The sequence below is a fragment of the Pyrus communis genome, chromosome 9, assembly GCF_041283825.1.
Source record: "Pyrus communis isolate YQ-2024b chromosome 9, ASM4128382v1, whole genome shotgun sequence".
Lineage (NCBI taxonomy): Eukaryota > Viridiplantae > Streptophyta > Magnoliopsida > Rosales > Rosaceae > Pyrus > Pyrus communis.
The window spans coordinates 8,944,296-8,966,447 of NC_142573.1; the positions used below are offsets into that span (position 1 = coordinate 8,944,296).

At 37.4% G+C, this 22,152-nt stretch overlaps 2 protein-coding genes and 1 pseudogene across 4 annotated transcripts in view; all 3 read left to right on the forward strand.

The window, feature by feature from the left end:
• LOC137738779 (callose synthase 7-like) overlaps positions 1–5,649 on the forward strand; it is a 37,043-nt gene extending 31,394 nt beyond the window's left edge. Inside the window, exons 29-43 of the mRNA XM_088700734.1 lie at positions 18–169; positions 420–529; positions 621–740; positions 827–895; positions 1,001–1,199; positions 1,293–1,404; positions 2,090–2,212; positions 2,333–2,451; positions 2,557–2,640; positions 2,834–2,946; positions 3,023–3,252; positions 3,682–4,479; positions 4,589–4,639; positions 4,787–4,972; positions 5,116–5,649. Of these exons, the coding sequence (XP_088556860.1) occupies positions 18–169; positions 420–529; positions 621–740; positions 827–895; positions 1,001–1,199; positions 1,293–1,404; positions 2,090–2,212; positions 2,333–2,451; positions 2,557–2,640; positions 2,834–2,946; positions 3,023–3,252; positions 3,682–4,479; positions 4,589–4,639; positions 4,787–4,972; positions 5,116–5,364 (2,715 nt within the window). The 3' untranslated portion in view covers positions 5,365–5,649. The remainder of the gene's footprint in view (positions 1–17; positions 170–419; positions 530–620; positions 741–826; positions 896–1,000; positions 1,200–1,292; positions 1,405–2,089; positions 2,213–2,332; positions 2,452–2,556; positions 2,641–2,833; positions 2,947–3,022; positions 3,253–3,681; positions 4,480–4,588; positions 4,640–4,786; positions 4,973–5,115) is intronic.
• Positions 5,650–6,859: 1,210 nt separating this feature from the next.
• Positions 6,860–13,532, forward strand: LOC148694190 (callose synthase 7-like; annotated as a pseudogene). Its single transcript, XR_015967017.1, has 15 exons — positions 6,860–7,058; positions 8,882–8,920; positions 9,232–9,379; positions 9,467–9,554; positions 9,640–9,750; positions 9,865–10,026; positions 10,152–10,241; positions 10,362–10,453; positions 10,585–10,708; positions 11,139–11,273; positions 11,369–11,445; positions 11,525–11,613; positions 11,876–11,998; positions 12,862–12,979; positions 13,102–13,532. The product of XR_015967017.1 is annotated as a callose synthase 7-like (transcript).
• An 83-nt stretch (positions 13,533–13,615) lies between these two features.
• On the forward strand, positions 13,616–21,602 carry LOC137740505 (callose synthase 7-like). 2 transcript variants are annotated; one of them, XM_088700735.1, is made up of 27 exons: positions 13,616–13,668; positions 13,840–13,900; positions 14,357–14,438; positions 14,532–14,581; positions 14,679–14,765; positions 14,880–14,990; positions 15,205–15,299; positions 15,385–15,466; positions 15,584–15,747; positions 15,849–15,972; positions 16,100–16,203; positions 16,314–16,416; positions 16,502–16,653; positions 16,902–17,011; positions 17,103–17,222; positions 17,309–17,377; positions 17,483–17,681; positions 17,775–17,886; positions 18,127–18,249; positions 18,370–18,488; positions 18,594–18,677; positions 18,746–18,858; positions 18,935–19,164; positions 19,586–20,383; positions 20,492–20,542; positions 20,689–20,874; positions 21,017–21,602. In XM_088700735.1, the coding sequence occupies exons 1-27, from the start codon at positions 13,622–13,624 to the stop codon at positions 21,263–21,265; spliced, it is 3,825 nt and encodes a 1,274-aa protein (XP_088556861.1). In that variant the 5' UTR covers positions 13,616–13,621; the 3' UTR covers positions 21,266–21,602. The 2 variants fall into 2 exon arrangements, with proteins under 2 accessions (XP_088556861.1, XP_088556862.1); XM_088700736.1 differs by lacking the exons at positions 13,616–13,668; positions 13,840–13,900; positions 14,357–14,438; positions 14,532–14,581 and having other exon boundaries at positions 14,747–14,765; positions 15,205–15,246; positions 15,340–15,466.
• The last annotated feature ends 550 nt before the right edge of the window (positions 21,603–22,152 follow it).

The window sequence follows — 22,152 nt, forward strand, 5'->3', positions numbered from 1 at the left end:
CTTTTATGTTAACATAGGTAGTCAGACTTCATTTGCTTTTGACCGTCAAGGAGTCTGCCATCAATGTCCCTCAAAACTTGGATGCTCGCAGGCGCATCACCTTCTTTGCAAACTCCTTATTCATGAACATGCCACGTGCTCCCAAAGTTCGTGACATGCTCTCATTCAGGTCTGTCATTGTAAACGCTAAGTTTGTCAATGGTAAAATTAGGCAACCAAATGGAATAAGGAAATAACAAAAAAGCCCCCCTTTTGACATGTTTTTGAGACTTGGTTGAAGTTGAAAGATCAATATGGTTTTTCTTCCAACATTTGTGTTGAAGATATATGTCTCTTTCCTCTTTCAAGATTTTCTTTTATGCTTCGGGATCTGATAATTGCTAAAATGAGTTCAATATTCTTCCTGATTTATGGTTCAGTGTTCTGACTCCTTATTACAAAGAAGATGTCATCTATTCTGATGAGGAACTTAATAAAGAAAATGAGGATGGAATCTCAATTTTGTTCTACCTGCAGAAAATATATCCTGGTGCGTGTCAGTCTCATATCTGCATTATTCTTTTCATTTTTTGAAATTGACTTGAACTTACCCTTGCCAACCAACTATGATTGCCAATTAGATGAATGGACAAATTTCCAGGAACGGCTAGAAGATCCTAAGAATGAGATTCCTGGGAAGGACAGATCAGAGTTAACCCGTCAGTGGGTATCTTACAGGGCACAGACACTTTCTAGAACAGGTCTGGATTAATGCGTAAATTGGTCTCTTGTATAATTATCATTTAAATATGTTAACTTATACTTTTAATCTGTATTTTTCTGCTAGTGAGAGGGATGATGTACTATAGGAGGGCTTTAGACCTTCAGTGTGTCCTGGAAACAGCAGGAGATAGTGGTTAGTGGTTTCTGTAACAGATAATGTGTTTCAAGAGCAACGTTACCCGATTTTGGTTCCAAAATTTTGTAAAAGCTAGTAAAGTGGCATATGGTTATGTTGCAGAGTTTTTGGGAGGCTACCAAACCTCAGGATTAAGTGAAAATGATGAGCAGGCTGAGCAGGCTTTTCTAGATCGTGCACAAGCTCTGGCAGATTTGAAGTTTACATATGTAGTTTCTTGTCAGATCTATGGTGCTCAGAAAAACTCCATTGAAGCTCGGGATAAAAGTTGTTACACTAATATCCTGAAGCTGATGCTAACGTGAGTCAATAGTGCCATAGGATGAACAATGAGTAGATTCCTTTGCTATTTAAATTGTTGATGGCATCGTTTAATATGTAAACTTTTTTGTAGGTATCCATCTCTACGTGTTGCTTACATAGATACAATCGATGAGCAAGTGAATGGAAGACCCCAAAAAACTTACTTTTCTGTTCTAGTCAAGGGAGGTGAGAAATGGGATGAGGTATGGAAAAAGACTGCTTGTTCTATACACACTGAACAGTGCATAGCATAGTAGTATGTGCCTTGAACGGGAAATAAAGCTACTAATTTTTTTTTTCTATTGAAGTATATTATGCGCATAAACTGGAAGGAATCAGCTTTATTGCGAAAGTGAATTGTTCTGTTAATCTTGGTTCTTGTTGAGTAATAAATTTGTGTTATTCTAGTATATAAAATATTTTATTGAATTATCTTCTTTTCTGTAATGTATGTATCTGTGCATGAATTGGATTTTTTTTATTATTGTGGGAAAATAATTACTAATTCAAATTTGTGGTTTTTATTTTGGAATATTTTATTTAATAAATAAAATAGAAGAATGTAATGGAGAGCTAGAGTTTCAGATATAAAAAAAGGAAGAAACTTATTCTTATACAACATAGTTGTATAATGTATATATCGTTTTTGGGTGAAAGTAGAGAAGGATTAGGCGGTATAATGTATATATTGTAATAGTACTTTTGATTAGATGTCCATTTTGTTGTAGACAAGCTTCATCTATAAACAAGTGTCCAGGAATCCACACATAGAATAGAGTAATTAAGAGCTGGCCCGTCCTACCTGTATTGAGATTAGTGCACTCATATGAGCCATATCGAATGTAGCTAACAGTTGATAACTAATACTTCTGTTTCTTGCATTGCTAGGAAATATACCGCATCAAGCTTCCTGGTCCTCCTACAGATATTGGCGAAGGAAAACCTGAAAATCAAAACCATGCCATTATCTTTACTCGCGGAGAAGCCCTGCAGACAATAGACATGAATCAGGTAGCTCTCCTTGTGTCTTTATGTAAAAAATTATATACAAAGTCGGTCATTTTACCTTCTTATTGCCTGAAAGAGGAAAAAAGGGTGTTATATTGTGCTTTATTCATCCTCTTTTTCCAGGATAATTACTTTGAAGAAGCTTTCAAAATGAGAAATGTGTTGGAGGAATTCCTAAAGCGTCGTCGTGGGAACCGAAAACCCACAATATTGGGTCTAAGGGAGCATATTTTCACTGGAAGGTAAGCCTTTCAATATATCCGCTCAAAATTTATGGACCTTAATGGGATGATTAGTGGCAATTGTAGTGTTATATGCTTATTTTTCTTTTCCTTCCTAATGTACAGTGTTTCATCACTTGCTTGGTTCATGTCGAATCAAGAGACCAGTTTTGTAACTATTGGCCAAAGAATTTTGGCAAATCCACTGAGGTAAGCCTTAAATTACATTTGACTGAGCCACATTCTAATTCTGTTATGTACTTCATTTCTTGGTTTGGGCGTGGTGGGAGGACTAATATCCATTTAACTCTAGCCACCAGAATCGTAATCCAATCCTCAATTGTTTGTTATTTATTTACTATTACCATTCCAGTACCTGTCTAATGTCATTCCAACTTGACAGGGTACGGTTCCATTATGGTCATCCTGATATATTTGATAGAATCTTCCACATAACAAGGGGTGGCATAAGCAAAGCTTCAAAAATAATAAACTTGAGCGAGGATATATTTGCAGGTAATTTTCCATTCTTAACACGATCATCCACTAATTTAGTATTATATCTGTCGATTAATTGTGTTGATGCCTTCAGGGTACAATTCAACTATGCGTGGGGGGTTTATAACGCATCACGAGTATATCCAAGTAGGCAAGGGGCGTGACGTGGGAATGAACCAAATATCACTTTTTGAGGCTAAGGTTTCAAATGGAAATGGAGAACAAACACTTAGCCGTGATGTTTACCGGCTTGGGCGTCGGTTTGATTTCTTCAGAATGCTGTCCTTTTACTTCACAACAATTGGATTCTATTTTAGTAGTATGGTATGCTAGCGAGACTAATCTCATTTGTCTAATGATTTACTTTGTTCCATTAGTAGTTTATACTGAGTAGATTTCTCAGACAACATGTCAGATGTCAATGCAGTCTCTGTACTTCATTAATCCATCCTTTGTCTATAGGACTAGGTTGGCATTGCTTAATTCATGTTTGAGAGAAGATTTTTCAGATGATTATATATGTTACTGACAATGTCCATGACAGGTACAATAGTTATAGATGATAAAGCGGCCAGCCGTATTCACAATAAATTGATTGAATCTGAGAATTGTATAAATAGGAAGGGCATTATTAGAGTTTTGAGGATGTCTTTTGGTTGTCTTTGGCTTTTTGTGTTTATCTGCTTGAAGGGATGTGGTATTTTACAACTGACTTATGTATTGCAGCTTGACACGGACATTATATTGTTTCAGGTAACTGTGCTGATTGTATATGTGTTTTTATATGGACGTATGTACATGGTTATGAGTGGGTTAGAGAATGAGATCCTGGACAGTCCAGCCATACATGAGAACAAAGCCTTCGAAGAGGCTTTGGCTACCCAGTCTGTCTTTCAACTGGGCTTGTTGCTTGTGCTTCCCATGGTAATGGAAATTGGCCTAGAGAAAGGGTTCCGCACTGCCTTGGGTGATTTTGTCATCATGCAGCTGCAGTTGGCCTCTGTTTTCTTCACATTCCAACTTGGAACAAAAGCCCATTACTATGGAAGGACAATCTTACACGGAGGATCTAAATACCGTGCAACTGGCCGTGGTTTTGTTGTCGTCCATGCAAAGTTTTCCGAGAATTACAGACTCTACTCACGCAGTCACTTTGTGAAAGGGTTGGAATTGCTGATTCTGCTGATTGTTTATGGAGTCTATGGGGAATCTTATAGGAGTTCAAATCTTTTTTGGTTCATCACCTTCTCCTTGTGGTTTCTGGTTGCTTCGTGGTTGTTTGCTCCTTTCATATTCAATCCGTCCAGCTTTGACTGGCAGAAAACTGTAGATGATTGGACAGAGTGGAAGAGGTGGATGGGAAACCGTGGTGGTATTGGGATATCACCTGACAAAAGTTGGGAATCATGGTGGGATGAAGAACAGGAACACCTCAAATACACAGTTTTCCGGGGAAGAATTCTTGAGATAATACTTGCGCTTCGGTTCCTTATTTACCAATATGGAATTGTTTACCACCTTGATATAGCTCATCACAGCAAGAGTTTACTGGTAATATTCGTGTTCTATTATATTTGACTAGTTGTTCTCCTGTTGGCCTATAAATAGTTGTTTAGCCTTAAGGCCTAATTTTTACGACTTTTTTTCAATTTCTTTGCAGGTTTATGGACTTTCTTGGGTGGTTATGGTAACTGTTCTTCTCGTTTTAAAGGTATGCGAATAAAAATCATTAATAACTAGTAAGTATGTTTGATGCAAAGGTTGTTTGGACTTGGTTTTGAGTGGGTTACAGATAAAAATGTTGCTTCTCTGATGATATGATATATCTGATGTTGCTTATTTTGCATGTTTCCATCAGATGGTTTCCATGGGTAGACGAAGATTTGGCACCGACTTTCAGCTCATGTTCAGAATTCTGAAAGCGCTTCTGTTTCTTGGTTTCATGTCAGTCATGACTGTCCTATTCGTTGTTTGCGGCCTTACTATTTCAGATCTATTTGCTGCAATCCTTGCCTTTCTACCCACAGGCTGGGCCCTTCTTCTGGTAAGTTAAATGTTTTATGTTGTTTAAGCGTCGAGAGTTTTTTCATTTCGAAAATACCTGTCTCAAAATTATGCTTAGAAACAATGTCCCAAACTTTTCCTAATTGTATTCACTAAACCAATTGTTTGTTTCATTCTTTCAAGATCGGACAAGCATGCAGGCCGATGTTCAAAGGGCTAGGGTTCTGGGAATCAATCAAGGAGCTTGGAAGAGCATACGATTACATAATGGGACTAGTAATCTTCATGCCGGTAGCCATTTTGTCATGGTTCCCGTTTGTATCAGAGTTCCAAACACGTATCCTCTTCAACCAGGCATTCAGCAGAGGCCTGCAGATTTCCAGGATTCTTGCGGGGAGGAAAGACAAGACTGCGTCTCGGACAGAAGCTTAAAAATTTCCATCTACATTGAAGCTTTTAGCATCTCTAAGTTCATATCCGCAATTAGAATATAATTTATCGTGTGAAAATCCATAGAAACATAACAATTAATTTTATGAGGAAGACTAAGTAGAGTGCCTTTGTAGTTGCTTGTCTTTGCCACTCACTGCCTATACCAAGTTTCATGTATATCATTAGCTGCTACCGTCTTTCCACTTATGTTGTTAAATTGCATAATTTTGAATGTTCACTGGAATTGGTGGATGCTTCCATGAATATACGGCCTAGTTTCGTGTCTAGGACTAGATTGATAACCTTCTAAATAGTGGCTTATTCATTCAAACTCAATCTTATATACCAAACGAGGCCTAAGTTCTTGGATTTGGAGTCCTCTGCCTTTGAGTTAGGCAGATCATAGATCTTTTAAAGGACCAACCTTTTGTAACCAGATTTTTTCTCTCCAAATGTCTATTTTCAATTTGAACGTACATACAAAATTGAATGAAAATATTTTAAATTAGATAATATTGATTTTGTTTAGTGCATGACCAATAATTCAACAAACGAGAGATGCTAGGATCAGTCATTGGTAAAATAATTTATGCAAGGTTGTTCATGTAATTTGAAGATAATATAAGGTTACTGGTAAAAGGTTACGTGTTCAAGAAATAAAAATTTAGTCATTAAATTATTAACATAACCATCATCAGTTACTTGGAATGTGGAATTCAACTTCAAACGTATTGATAACTATGTAATTGAAGTATCGATAACATTATAACATGAATCATGTCCAAAGCCTGTAGTGTTTTAATATGCTTGTCCATATTAAATATCAAACCAGCATGTTGGTCAGACCGTTTAACCCAAATAATGAACAACAACAATCATTATCATATCGTTTGTATGTGTGTAGTCATTTTGCTTTTGTGCATGGAGTTGCATGGTGGGCATGTACATGAGTGGTTTGTCCTATTTTAGTCACAAGATTAAGAAAATTGATCATTTATGTCTATTTCTCGGATATTACACGTGTCACCCTGCTGGCTTTAGGGGTCCCCACCTTCTTTCTTCTTTACGGAGTCACAGTTCCCGCTTTGTTAACTTCGAAACTAAGCAGATTCCGGTGATCTTAGAAGGCAGCCTCTCCGCAGCAGAAACACCACACTTCCGCGCAGCTGATGAAGATTTGTTTATCACAATTCTCTAATTCTAAAAGCAAAAGCACTTCAAAAGGCATCTGAAACCCTCCAATATATCACCAATTCCTTTCTTGCTTGCAAAGCAAAAACACACTTTGCTTTCCTTTTCCCCACCTCCTTCCCAGAGTGTGTGTGTGTGTGTGTGTGTGTGTGTGTGTGTGTGTGTGTGTGTATCTCTCTCTCTCTTATATTTCTCTCTTTAAATCGCTGAAAAGATCACATCATATCTTCGCAACAACCCACATTGAATAAGTGAGAGCTGAAACCGAGAGGAGACTGCCGAGGATTGGCTGTGCTTTTCGGAAATGGCCAGCTCCAGCGGGACGAAGAACGACTTCCTGGGGCCGCCTCGGCCATCATCGAGGGCAATGACCACTAGGGCTTTGGACTTACCCACTGACGCGTTGGACAGCATAGTTGTGCCCCCTGCACTTGACTCAATTGCTCCGATTTTTCGAATTGCGGATGAGATTGAGAAGGACAACCCTAGGGTTGCTTATCTCTGTATGTTATTGTTGCCCTCACTGTTAATTTGTCATGTTAGTTTGCAATTCGTACATTTTGGAACCAAGTGACCAGAAAAAGTTTGAAATTACTTTTTTTGCATGAATTCGTTTGTGTGCATAGTTTGGAACAAAATGTTAAATTGTGTTGGAAAATTTGATATTATTATTATTACTATTATTATTTTAAATTGATTATTTGAATGGAAGTTAGAAGTTGTGCCTTTTGGTTGTGACTTTTCACGACATGTTTTCTAAAGAAATATCTCAAATTCTATAAATAGGGAAGCCCCCTGTAAACATATAATAACTTTTACATTCACTTATTCACACATATAGTGCACTAAGTTTTGTAGTGTCCCATTGAGTCCATATGAGGGAGTGTGGTTCATTGGAGTCTTGTATCCTGAGAGAAGCGCCGATCAACCATGAGCACCGTAATAGGGGATAAACTTGTTTTAATGACAGAGTGGTCAACACTTGCTTCGGCCGTATTTTCTAATTTTTCTAATCCATTATGTCATGTTCATTTAATATTGGTTACTCATGTGCATGAATTACTTTGACAAGTTTAATTGGTGTAATTGCTACTCTGATTTTTCATTAGTAAAGCAATTAAATGGTTTGCATATTCTGGTTGTTGAGAAGAATTGTATATGAAAAACTTTATGTCGTGTTATCTTTATTTGATTATGCTATTTGGATATATGACTGATATTTGATGAAAACATGGAACTACTTTGGTTACTTTATAGTGGGTATCTAATGTTTTGCATTTGCATATAGATTTGTTACTTTGTGGAATTGTTCGCTGTAAATATTTTAATATATATGTTCTGCAAATGTTACGAGGTTGATTCAATGACTTATATGGCTGTTTTCCAGAAAAGCCAGTACTAGTATCTTTTGGAAATAGTCGTTTCCGTTGCCCATTTTCCCAGTCGTGACTAGTTCTTTACCGTGTTTTGTAGCAATGCATGCATATACCGCCACTAGTGTGATATATATGGTCATAATTCTAATTAATTTCAGTGCATGCATATGCTTTATTTTGTTTGTTAATTGGTTCGTTCATAGGCCTGTGGTTGTGGCAATTTTTTCGACGACAAGGAAATCTGAGAAAAGGGGAAATACCTTTTCATGAAAGGATGTTTCTTTTCACTTAGAAAACTATGTGCCGACGTGCGTTGGTAGATAGAGAAGGTCTGAAAGCTTGAGATATCATGTGTATACACAATAGATACGCTTTGTGTGGATTTCTAACTAGGGCGTCATATATAGTGAACACATGATGCATGACAACAGTAAGTAATGAAACCAATGAAATGTGAAATGCTACGATGTGAAAGTAAAAGGAGTGCCAAGAGAAATGCTTCTCATAGAAAGGACTTGTGAGGCTTGAAAGCTTAGAAGTAAAGATAGATAAAGAGAAAAGCCAGAAAATCTTAATAAGACTTATTTCCCATTAATAATTTTTTTAATCTATATTCCAGTGCGGATAGAATATCAATGTTCTTTGTGTCAAGTGTTCCTGCTTCGCTTGTTAAGTGAGCTTCATTGTTGTTTGTAATGTGCTTGGTGTGTATGTTTTGAGTACGGCAGAAAGCACTTGTTGATTGTAGTGGCAGAATATGTTAGTATGTTAGGTTGATATTTTTTGTGCATTCAGGCCGCTTCCATGGATTTGGGAAGGCACACATGATAGATCCAACATCAAGTGGACGTGGTGTTCGACCCTTTAAGACGCTTCTTTTGCACGAACTTGAAAGGGTAGACCCTTAAATTGTTAATGGTTTCTTGTATTTTATTTCCTTTTTCCTGAAGATTGGTCCGATCTTAGCACTTCATTTATATTTCTCGTTGGTGAGTGTATGATCAGTTCACTTGTGATTTCGTCTGTACGTTAATGGGGCAAGAATTATTTTATTCCTTCTCCTCCTCGTTTATCCTTTGGCTTCCATGATTAGATGTTTCAAACTCAATTCCTCCTGCAATTAGACCTCTGATTCCATTGTGGACAAGGATTGGACCCCAAAACTTTAAGCTGTTGGGAAATAAGGGAACAATTCATACCAGGCTACCATTTTAAAATAATCTTTAAGGCTAATCCTAATTCTAAAGTATCATTACTAATCTTTATATTACATGAAGTGCTTTTTGAAAATGAATTGAAGTGTCTTTGTTTTTCTTAAAATTCTATTCATTGCAGGATGAAGTGGATACAAAACATCAGCTTGCTAGATCTGATCCACAAGAAATTCTGAAGTATTACCACCAATTCTATGAGAAAAATATCAAAGATGGAGAGTACACAAAGAAACCGTAAGTCTTTGAATTTTGATATGCTTGATTTATTTGCTAATTGGATTAATCATTGTATCTTATACTTTTGGACACTAACTCTTGAAGGGAAGAGATGGCTAAGAATTGTCAGATTGCAACAGTACTGTATGATGTGCTCATGACAGTGGTACCTCAATCCCAAATAGACAAACAGGTTTGATTTTTATGATTTGGGGATGCTCAAGTCCTTAACAGACAGTTTGATACAGAAGGTACTGAAAATAACTGTGTCGTTACAGACACTGAAGATGGCTGAAGATGTCAAGAAGAAAGGGGAGCAGTATGTCAACTATAACATTCTTCCGCTTTATACTGTTGGTGTTCAACCAGCAATTATGGAACTTCCCGAGGTTGTACATGCGCAGTATATGTGATTTCCATTCCTTTCTGATTTCGTTTCATGAAATATTATTTTTCTCTATTGCTTACTGCTTTATTGTCTAATTTTCACCTGAAACTATTAGATCAAAGCAGCGCGCCGTGCTCTACAAAATGTGAACAGTCTTCCAATGCCAATATTTCATGTAAAACCCACGAATCCTGATGACAAGTCAACAGCGCCTACAGAGAGGATTAAACCTGTCAATGATATACTCGATTGGCTTTCTTATATTTTCGGGTTTCAGGTAACTTCTGCCCTAAATACCCATCTCTTTCATCTTACCTTGGTTCTTATATGCCATAGGTCCGAAAATTTTATTGGTATGCTAACCTTAAGTTTCTTAATGGATTGCTTTTTTGTGGGTTGAAGAAAGGAAATGTGGCGAATCAGAGGGAACACTTACTCTTGCTACTTGCCAACATGGACGTAAGACACAGAAATCTTGAAAATTTCACTGAGGTACATCTGTGTTCCTTTGAGATGCTTTGTGTTTATTTTTTGCTTTGAGTTTTACATGCTCCCATTTTTCTTGACTGTAATTTACGTGATGATTAAAGATTAACAGAAAGCTTATTGCAGTTGAACAGTGCCACTATACAACAATTGAGCGAGAAAATTTTTAAGAATTATCGTTCCTGGTTTAACTATTTGCATTGTAAATCAAATATTAGGTGAGTGATCTAAATACCATCAACGTTATAACTTGATGCCTTAATTTGAATTCATATAGACTCGTCACCATTTCAGCACTACTAATTTTCATTTGGTATCTCTGTCCCTCCCTCCTCCCCCAACTTTTAAGGTTCCCTCCAGGTGAAGACAGACAAGAATTGGAACTTATTTACATTGCGCTCTATCTTCTCATATGGGGTGAAGCTTCAAATATTCGGTTCATGCCTGAATGCTTATGCTATATTTTCCATCAGGTATGTAAGCTTTCTTTTCATATTAGCTCATCAAGATGAATGCTCTGGAGTTTCATGTCATAACATTAGTTTTTTTTCTAGACCGTGGCCCATTTTTTTCGAAAATCATTTTGAGAATGGCCAAATCTTTTAGTAGTTTTCTTTATTTTCTTAGTTTCTTATTATAGCTAGCCTCCTGATAGCAAACTTGATTTTGAAACCAATTCCTCACCATTTATTAAAACAGTAGAAGAACAAAATGAAAGTCTATAAGTACATACTAGTGAGTTGCAAAGTAAAACATAAAAGTCTAATCTACAACATAAATATTATACTGTAAGTTTGTAGAGAATCATGCTTGTTCTTAATACACAACTTTTTCAGAAGTTTCACTTTGACATGTCCTGAAACTTATAAGGTTTGATAACACTTTTCTTCCATAATTGTTAAGATGGCCAATGAGGTATATGGAATTTTATCTAGCAATGCTCATCCGGCTAATGGAGAAACATACGAAACAACAGCACGGGAAGAAGAATCTTTTCTGAAAGATGTTGTAACTCCTATCTACCAGGTCTTGTACAAGGTAAGGATTGTATTCCACTGCCTGTATTTCTCCACAAGAAGCATTTTTATGACAATTTTGTAATTCAAAAGTTGAATCTCTTTTTTGTTGCAAAGGAAGCAAAGAGAAACAAAAATGGCAAGGCAAGTCATTCAAGATGGAGAAATTATGATGATCTAAATGAATACTTTTGGTTAGTATCTTTGATGGTAAATTTTGCTTTCGGTCCAATTCAGATGTAAATAGCTGAAAGACCTGTTTATTCCTTCTAGGTCCGACAGTTGTTTTAGGCTAGGGTGGCCAATGGACCTTAAAGCAGATTTTTTTTAGGCATTCGGATGGGATTCAACCAACAAAGGAGGTACTTATCTTTATTGAGGTTGTCTGTTTATAACTTTGAGTGGGGGAAGGTCAACTTAGACATATTGTTCAGAAGAAACAAAACTCCTATTGCTACACAGTTTACTAAAATTCCTCTTCTCTTATGAGTTGGACTTTTCTGCGTGCTACATGGGCACAGTAACTTGTCTATAATACACAGTGTTTGCGTACATGCGCATAGGAATTTTCTTTTTATCCTTTTTCTTAATAAATTTGTATTCATCTGCATACATGTTTAATAGAGGCCAAATCAAGCTGCTGGTGGGAGGAGGAAACCTAAAACAAATTTTGTAGAAGTCCGAACATTTTGGCACCTCTACAGAAGTTTTGACCGAATGTGGATATTCTTGATATTGGCTTTCCAGGTAGTCTTAATTTATAGTCTTAATTCATAATTGTATGTTTATAGTTTGAGTAATGACTCCAAACTCCCTTAGAGTTCTCAAATACACAATCCTGATATACACTAAACTCCACGTCGTAAGTGTCTTTCAACAATGGTAGCTTTTCGATTTTCAGTGTGATCTTATAAATAATGTACTCGCTTTCATGCCCTTTCCTATCCATATCAACATGATTGGAAAAACGAGCATACACTTCCCTTGCTTCTGAAATCACCTATAACAGCTGTGTATGCTGTTATAATACGTTGATGTTGTCATTTTCCATGTCAGGGCAGTAGTTCAAGAATTAACATGGCATAATATGTCACTTTGATGATAGATTTTGTTTTGTTTAATTTTCAAAGCAATTTGGATTTTGAAGTCCTCTACGGAAGTGGACTTGAATTCTAAACCGTGTTTATTCAAGCTCGTTAACCAACAATATAGGAATAGAAAACAAAATATAAAAAAAATTCCTATCCATGCAAGCTTAAGTGGTGGTGATGGAATTTGAGAGTGATGGAAAAGATACGAATTCGTATTCTCTTTCTACATTCTGTTTTGTTTTGTGGGAGGAGGATTGGAGGTGGTGGGTGGAAAATAGGGTAATGCTTTGTTTAAGAAAAAAGCCATCATCTGTGCAGCTAAGAGCGTGTGGCATTTTTCTTTGGGGGAGCTTTTCCATTTGAATCAAAGTTGCTACTCCTGAACAAAAATGAGGTTGATATGTTTCCTAGATAAAAAAGGATGTGTTTTTAAGATGAAAGGGAGATTGGAGAATTTCTTTCTTTTAATTCTATACAATTCTTGTAAAGGAGTGTGCCTCACTATATTCTGATTTTTAGGCTCTGCTTATTGTTGCATGGAGTCCTTCTGGTTCTCTGACCGCTTTCTTTGATGCGGATGTCTTCAGAAGTGTTTTAAGTATCTTCATCACTAATGCTTTCCTCAACTTATTACAAGGTGGGTGTTCTTGGCATTTATTTCCCTATAATGTATACCGTTATATTCTGCTCTAATGGCATGCCATCAATTTACTGACTTTTCTGCTACACTTTCCTATCTTGTGTGTGTATGTTCTTCAGCCACTCTGGATATAATTCTTAGTTGGCATTGTTGGAAGAGCTTGGAATTCACTCAAAAACTACGACACCTCTTGAAATTTGCTGTAGCTGGTGTATGGGCTGTGGTTCTGCCTATTGGTTATTCTAGTTCTGTGCAGAGTCCTACAGGACTTCTAAAATTCTTCAACAGTTGGGCTAGGGATTGGCGGAATCAATCATTTTTTAATTATGCTGTCGCGCTCTATCTGCTTCCTAATATATTGGCTGCTGTGCTATTATTTCTTCCACCTTTACGGAGGCACCTAGAGCGCTCAAACTGGAGGATTGTCACTCTCTTTATGTGGTGGGCTCAGGCAAGCATGTCTAAAACAAATTTCTTGTTGCCTTGTTTTTTTGTGTTGGGCTCAGGCAAGCATGTCTTAAAACAAATTTCTTGTTGCCTTGTGCTTTAGATTTATCTTTTTGCTTTGTTGTTTTTGCTTGAGTTATGGATATTTGAATGATTTTTTTTTATGTGTTTCTGGCCATACTACAGCCAAAAATGTATATAGGAAGAGGGCTTCATGAGGACGTCTTTTCACTGCTGAAGTAAGTCAAAAGTATCTTCACTTTTATTATTTTTCTTCATCGTTTGAGAGTGGGTGTTGATGAGGGGGTTCGCCATTTTGCTGCTTGTCTTTCCACTCATTAGTCATTACTATGGATATTTGATTTCGGGTGCCCTTGTTCTGATTTTAACAGAATTACCTTTCTTTTCAGATATACGCTGTTTTGGATCGTGCTGCTAATCAGCAAGCTATCGTTCAGCTATTATGTGGAGGTGGTTTCTCTTCAATATTCTTCTTTCTGATCTTAACCCCTTTTTTATTTTCCATTTCTTATTCATGTTCACATACATGCATAGCAAGGCATTGGCATATTCATGTAGGTTTTAGGTACTTGAATGATTTACACACCCCCACACACGTACAATCTGTGTGTGTTGTGTGTGCATAAACTCTGTTAGTTCATGAAATTCCCTGGCCACCACAGAGGCTCAACTTAAGTACTCATTTGTACGAATCGTAAGTGTATGCATGGTAAATGGATGCCAAACTTCATTAACTTCCTGTTGACAAGTTGATGCGTAACTAAGGAATAACTACTCACTTTCTTGGGGTGTGATCACTTTATTTTCGGATCATGTTTCGGTTACTATGCAGCGTTTTTCCTTCGAGGATCTGCTAAACTCATTTTTTTTAAGTTACTAATCGGTATTTGTATATTATGATAACAGATACTGCCACTTGTTGCACCTACAAAAATAATAATGGAGATGCCTATAAGTAATTATCGATGGCATGAGTTCTTTCCAAATGGTAATATTTCAAACTTTGCTATACCGCTTTCACTTAAAACGTTTTTAACTGTAGCCTGCTCTTACTACAAATTCACATTTGGAACTGCTGTAGTAACTCATAATATTGGCGTTGTTATTGCAATATGGGCTCCAATCGTCCTGGTAAGTGAACCCCGGAAGAATTCTGTCATATGATAAAATTTGCATTTCTTGTACATGCTTATGTAAATTATCACTTTTATTGATTATTGGTGTATAGGTTTATTTTATGGATGGACAAATATGGTATGCAATATTTTCTACTATCTTTGGTGGAATTCATGGAGCCTTCAGCCATCTGGGTGAGGTCGGTGGCAAATTTGTTCTCTCTGTTTACATTTAACGTGTCCATATCTGTCTCAGGCTCTCAGCTTGTCTTGGTTTCTTCCCAATGAACCCTTTATAACTATTCGTCTCTCAGATACGGACCCTTGGGATGTTGAGGTCCAGATTTGAGTCTGTGCCTTCTGCTTTCTGTAATCGTCTTATGCCATCACAAATTGAGGATGCAAACGAGAAAGGACCATTGGTGGTACTAATTTAATCACTGTTTTCATATTGCTCTATATTACATGGAATTTAAGTTGGTTTTGCCCCTCATATATTTCATACCATACATAAATGATTTGCACACCACATACTGATGCAGGTAATTTGTTTGGTACTTCTTGTCAATGAAAAAAACATGACTTGAAATCTTTTTTCTTCCATGTCTTTGACTAAAAGTAGACACTTTGATGTGGCAGAATGAGGAACGCCAACGAAAGGACATTGCTAATTTCTCTCAGGTGTGGAATCAGTTCATAACTTCAATGCGATGGGAAGACCTTATCAGCAATAGGTTAACTGCTTCTTGCTCTCTAATTTACCTTTCAACGCAGTTTTGGCAAGTTGCTGATTATATCCATTCAAAATAAACCGTACAGAGATAGAGATCTGCTGCTTGTTCCATATTCGTCAAGTGATCTGTCTGTTGTCCAGTGGCCTCCTTTCTTGCTTGCCAGTAAGGTATAATTTACCTTTCAACGCAGTTTTAGCAAGTTGCTTTTTTACATGCCTTCATATGTTAATTTTATGTACAAATCCAATCAGTAACTCTTATTATTGTTGTTTTCACATGTGAAGATTCCGATAGCATTAGACATGGCAAGATATTTTAAGGGGAAGGCAGATGATGATTTATTTAGAAAGATTAAGAATGATGGTTGTATGTACTCAGCAGTAACTGAATGCTATGAGACACTCAGGGATATTATATATGACCTTTTGGAAGATGAAGCGGATAAGATGTAAGTCAGAAGCATACCAGTTTGAATGTCATAGATAACCAGAATCGGCTTGCACAATTTTATCCTCCCTATTATTACGTATGTTTCATCTTGCATATCAGGATTGTAAAGTGGATATGCTCTGAAGTAAACAGTAGTATACAGCGGCATAGATTTTTGACTAAATTCCGCATGAGTGGGCTGCCATTTCTTAGCGAGAGGTTGGAGAATTTTCTAAAGCTCTTGGTAACATACTTCCTTCGATGCCTTTCTAAAATTTTTAGTGCTGAGTTTCTCAGTAATAAACTGATAGTCTAGACAATGTAGACATTATACATTTCCTTTCTGAGTACTTAAGTTGGTGCGTTGGCAGCTAGTTGCAGATGAGAATGATGAAAATTCCATGCGTCAGATAATCAATGTCCTTCAAGATATCATGGAGATTATCACACAGGATGTTATGATCAACGGCCATGAGTGAGTTTTAAGAAATAAGTGCATTCTGGTGACAGAACAAAAACTGTCATAACCACCAGATGGGCCTTTCCATCTCCTGTGCTTTTATGGTTTTGTTCTTCTCTGTGTAGAATACTGGAGGCAGCACATACAATTGATCCTCAAAATGTCAAGAAGGAGCAAAGGTTTCAAAAGCTTAAGATTGACCACAGAGATAAGGGTTGGAGGGAGAAGGTAACCTTGGGAGACATTCTTTTGTTGTTGACATTAACTGATTATCTAAGATTTTTGGGTCTTACCATCTTTTATGTTAACATAGGTAGTCAGACTTCATTTGCTTTTGACCGTCAAGGAGTCTGCCATCAATGTCCCTCAAAACTTGGATGCTCGCAGGCGCATCACCTTCTTTGCAAACTCCTTATTCATGAACATGCCACGTGCTCCCAAAGTTCGTGACATGCTCTCATTCAGGTCTGTCATTGTAAACGCTAAGTTTGTCAATGGTAAATTTAGGCAACCAAATGGAATAAGGAAATAACAAAAAAGCCCCCCTTTTGACATGTTTTTGAGACTTGGTTGAAGTTGAAAGATCAATATGGTTTTTCTTCCAACATTTGTGTTGAAGATATGTCTCTTTCCTCTTTCAAGATTTTCTTTTATGCTTCGGGATCTGATAATTGCTAAAATGAGTTCAATATTCTTCCTGATTTATGGTTCAGTGTTCTGACTCCTTATTACAAAGAAGATGTCATCTATTCTGATGAGGAACTTAATAAAGAAAATGAGGATGGAATCTCAATTTTGTTCTACATGCAGAAAATATATCCTGGTGCGTGTCAGTCTCATATCTGCATTATTCTTTTCATTTTTTGAAATTGACTTGAACTTACCCTTGCCAACCAACTATGATTGCCAATTAGATGAATGGACAAATTTCCAGGAACGGCTAGACGATCCTAAGAATGAGATTCCTGGGAAGGACAGATCAGAGTTAACCCGTCAGTGGGTATCTTACAGGGCACAGACACTTTCTAGAACAGGTCTGGATTAATGCGTAAATTGGTCTCTTGTATAATTATCATTTAAATATGTTAACTTATACTTTTAATCTGTATTTTTCTGCTAGTGAGAGGGATGATGTACTATAGGAGGGCTTTAGACCTTCAGTGTGTCCTGGAAACAGCAGGAGATAGTGGTTAGTGGTTTCTGTAACAGATAATGTGTTTCAAGAGCAACGTTACCCGATTTTGGTTCCAAAATTTTGTAAAAGCTAGTAAAGTGGCATATGGTTATGTTGCAGAGTTTTTGGGAGGCTACCAAACCTCAGGATTAAGCGAAAATGATGAGCAGGCTGAGCAGGCTTTTCTAGATCGTGCACAAGCTCTGGCAGATTTGAAGTTTACATATGTAGTTTCTTGTCAGATCTATGGTGCTCAGAAAAACTCCATTGAAGCTCGGGATAAAAGTTGTTACACTAATATCCTGAAGCTGATGCTAACGTGAGTCAATAGTGCCATAGGATGAACAATGAGTAGATTCCTTTGCTATTTAAATTGTTGATGGCATCGTTTAATATGTAAACTTTTTTGTAGGTATCCATCTCTACGTGTTGCTTACATAGATACAATCGATGAGCAAGTGAATGGAAGACCCCAAAAAACTTACTTTTCTGTTCTAGTCAAGGGAGGTGACAAATGGGATGAGGTATGGAAAAAGACTGCTTGTTCTATACACACTGAACAGTGCATAGCATTGTAGCGTGTACATTATGTATATATTGTAATAGTACTTTTGATTAGATGTCCATTTCGTTGTAGACATGCTTCATCTATAAACAAGTGTCCAGGAATCCACACATAGAATGGAGTAATTAAGAACCGTATGGAGTAATTTCGAATGTTATGAACAGTTAATAACTGATACTTCATTTTCTTGCATTGCTAGGAAATATACCGTATCAAGCTTCCAGGTCCTCCTACAGATATTGGCGAAGGAAGACCTGAAAATCAAAACCATGCCATTATCTTTACTCGCGGAGAAGCCCTGCAGACAATAGACATTAATCAGGTAGCTCTCCTTGTGTCTTTATGTAAAAATTATATACAAAGTGGGCCATTTTTACCTTCTTATTGCCTGAAAGAGGAAAAAAGGGTCTTATATTGTGCTTTATTCATCCTCTTTTTCCAGGATAATTACTTCGAAGAAGCTTTCAAAATGAGAAACGTGTTGGAGGAATTCCAAAAGCATCGTCGTGGGAACCAAAAACCCACAATATTGGGTCTAAGGGAGCATATTTTCGCTGGAAGGTCAGCCTTTCAATATATCTGTTCAAAATTTATGGACCTTAATGGGATGATTAGAGGCAATTGTAGTGTTATATGCTTATTTTTCTTTTCCTTCTTAATGTACAGTGTTTCATCAGTTGCTTGGTTCACGTCGAATCAAGAGACCAGTTTTGTAACCATTGGCCAAAGAATTTTGGCAAATCCACTGAGGTAAGCCTTAAGTTACATTTGACTGAGCCACATTCTAATACCTATCTAATGCCATTCCAACTTGACAGGGTACGGTTCCATTATGGTCATCCTGATATATTTGATAGAATCTTCCACATAACAAGGGGTGGCATAAGCAAAGCTTCAAAAGTAATAAACTTAAGCGATGGTATATTTGCAGGTAATTTTCCATTCTTAACACGATCATCCACTAATTTAGTATTATATCTGCTGACTAATTATGTTGATGCCTTCAGGGTACAATTCAACTATGCGTGGGGGATTTATAACGCATCACGAGTATATCCAAGTAGGCAAGGGGCGTGACGTGGGAATGAACCAAATATCACTTTTTGAGGCTAAGGTTTCAAATGGAAATGGAGAACAGACACTTAGCCGTGATGTTTACCGGCTTGGGCGTCAGTTTGATTTCTTCAGAATGCTGTCCTTTTACTTCACAACAATTGGATTCTATTTTAGTAGTATGGTATGCTAGTGAGAACTAATCTCATTTGTCTAATGATTTACTTTGTTCCATTAGTAGTTTATACTGAGTAGATTTCTTAGACAACATGCTTGGGAGAACTAATCTCATTTGTCACTGTACTTCAATAAACCATCCCTTGTCTATTTTAGTAGTTGGCATTGTTTAATTCACGTTTGAATGATTATATATGTTACTGACAATGTCCTTGACAGGGACAATAGTTATAGATGATAAAGCGGCAAGCCGTATTCACAATAAATTGATTGAATCTGAGAATTGTATAAGTAGGAAGGGCATTATTAGAGTTTTGAGGATGCGTTTTGGTTGTCTTTGGCTTTATGTGTTTATGTACTTGAAGGGGTGTGGTATTATACAACTGACCTATGTATTGCAGCTTGACACGGACATTATATTGTTTCAGGTAACTGTGCTGGCTGTATATGTGTTTTTATATGGACGTATATACATGGTTCTGAGTGGGTTAGAGAAGGAGATCATGGAGAATCCAGCCATACATGAGAACATAGCCTTCGAGGAGGCTTTGGCTGCCCAGTCTGTCTTTCAACTGGGCTTGTTGCTTGTGCTTCCCATGGTAATGGAAATTGGCCTAGAGAAAGGGTTCCGCACTGCCTTGGGTGATTTTGTCGTCATGCAGCTGCAGTTGGCCTCTGTTTTCTTCACATTCCAACTTGGAACAAAAGCCCATTACTATGGAAGGACAATCTTACACGGAGAATCTAAATACCGCGCAACTGGCCATGGTTTTGTTGTCCACCACGCAAAGTTTTCCGAGAATTATAGACTCTACTCACGCAGTCACTTTGTGAAAGGGCTGGAAGTGCTGATTCTGCTGATTGTTTATGGAGTCTATGGGGAATCTTATAGGAGTTCAAATCTTTTTCGGTTCATCATTTTCTCCATGTGGTTTCTGGTTGCTTCGTGGTTGTTTGCTCCTTTCATATTCAATCCGTCCAGCTTTGACTGGCAGAAAATTGTAGATGATTGGACAGAGTGGAATTGGTGGATGGGAAACCGTGGTCGTATTGGGATATCAACTGACAAAAGTTGGGAATCATGGTGGGATGAAGAACAGGAACACCTCAAATACACAGGTTTCCGGGGAAGAATTCTTGAGATAATACTTGCGCTTCGGTTCCTTATTTACCAATATGGAATTGTTTACCACCTTGATATAGCTCATCACAGCAAGAGTTTACTGGTAATATTCTTGTTCGATTATATTTGACTAGTTGTTCTCCTGTTGGCCTATAAATAGTTGTTTAGCCTTAAGGCCTAATTTTTACCACTTTTTTCAATTTCTTTGCAGGTTTATGGACTTTCTTGGGTGGTTATGGTAACTGTTCTTCTCGTTCTAATGGTATGCAAATAAAAATCGCTAATAACTAATAAGTATGTTTGATGCAAGGTTGTTTGGACTTGGTTTTGACTGGGTTACAGATAAAAATGTTACTTCTCGGATAATATGATATATCTAATATTGCTTATTTTGCATGTTTCCATCAGATAGTTTCCATGGGTGGACGAAGATTTGGCCCCAACTTTCACCTCAGGTTCAGGATTTTGGAAACGCTTCTGTTTCTTGGTTTCATGTCAGTCTTGACTGTCCTATTTGTTGTTTGCGGCCTTACCATTTCAGATCTATTTGCTGCAATCCCTGCCTTTCTACCAACCGGCTGGGCCCTTCTTCTGGTAAGTTAAATGTTTTATGGAGTTCAAGCATTGGGAGTTTTTTCATTTCGAAATACCACTCTCAAAATTATGCTTAGAAACAATGTCCCAAACTTTTCCCAATTGTATTCATTAAACCAATTGTTTGTTTCGTTCTTTCAAGATCGGACAAGCATGCAGGCCGGTGTTCAGAAGGCTAGGATTCTGGGAATCAATCAAGGAGCTTGGACGAGCATACGATTACATAATGGGACTAGTAATCTTCACGTCCATAGCCATTTTGTCATGGTTCCCGTTTGTATCAGAGTTCCAAACGCGTATCCTCTTCAACCAAGCATTCAGCAGAGGCCTGCAGATTTCCAGGATTCTTGCAGGAAGGAGAGACAAGACTGCGTCTTGGACAGAAACTTAAAAATTTTCATCTACATCGAAGCTTTTAGCATCTCTAAGTTCATATCCGCAATTAGAATATAACTAGAAAGTGATGCTTGTGCGTTGCTGCGGGATTAAAAATTGTATGAAAAATTGTGTAACTTCATTCTCTTCATAAGCAATGTTTTGTTTAGGACCTTGCAATGCCTTAACTCACTCCTTCGTTAATTTACCTACCTCGTAGTGAATATAGGAATGTGGTGACTTAGCACTTGGGTTACCTAAGTCTTTTGTCTATAGTGGACGATGTGGGTATATACAATCCCATTGTAATTCCCTTTGAATTATGAAATAACAAACTTATCTTTTCTCTACAATTTTCCTTTTTCTCTGCAACTTTTCTTTTCTCTACAACTTGTTCCTCCCTTGGTGCAACTGGAACCTATCATTTGGTATCAGAGCCAGGTTTCGATCCTGGGACCTGTGGGTTATGGGCATGCCCAGAAGGCGGAATTCGAGTGCCAAGATGAAGAGATGCTCGTCGCTGGCATAATTCATCCAAGCATGAGTCATTTTTCTTCGCCTGCATTCTTGGTGGTTAAGAATGACTCTTCCTGGCATTTTTGTGTGGACTATCGCGAAGTCAATTCTGTCACCATCAATGATTGTTTTCCAATTCCCATTATTGATGAGTTATTGCCTGAATTGCAGGGGGTGGTTATTTTTTCAAAATTGGACCATTGATTGGGCTACCATCAAATCCGTATACATGGGGCGGACATCCATAAAACGGTGTTCCGCACTCACGAGGGTCATTACGAATTCACGGTCATGCCTTTTGGCCTTACCAACGCCCTTGCAACGTTTCAAGCATTGATGAATTCCATCTTGAAGCCACTACTCAGAAAATCCGTCCTTGTTTTTTTT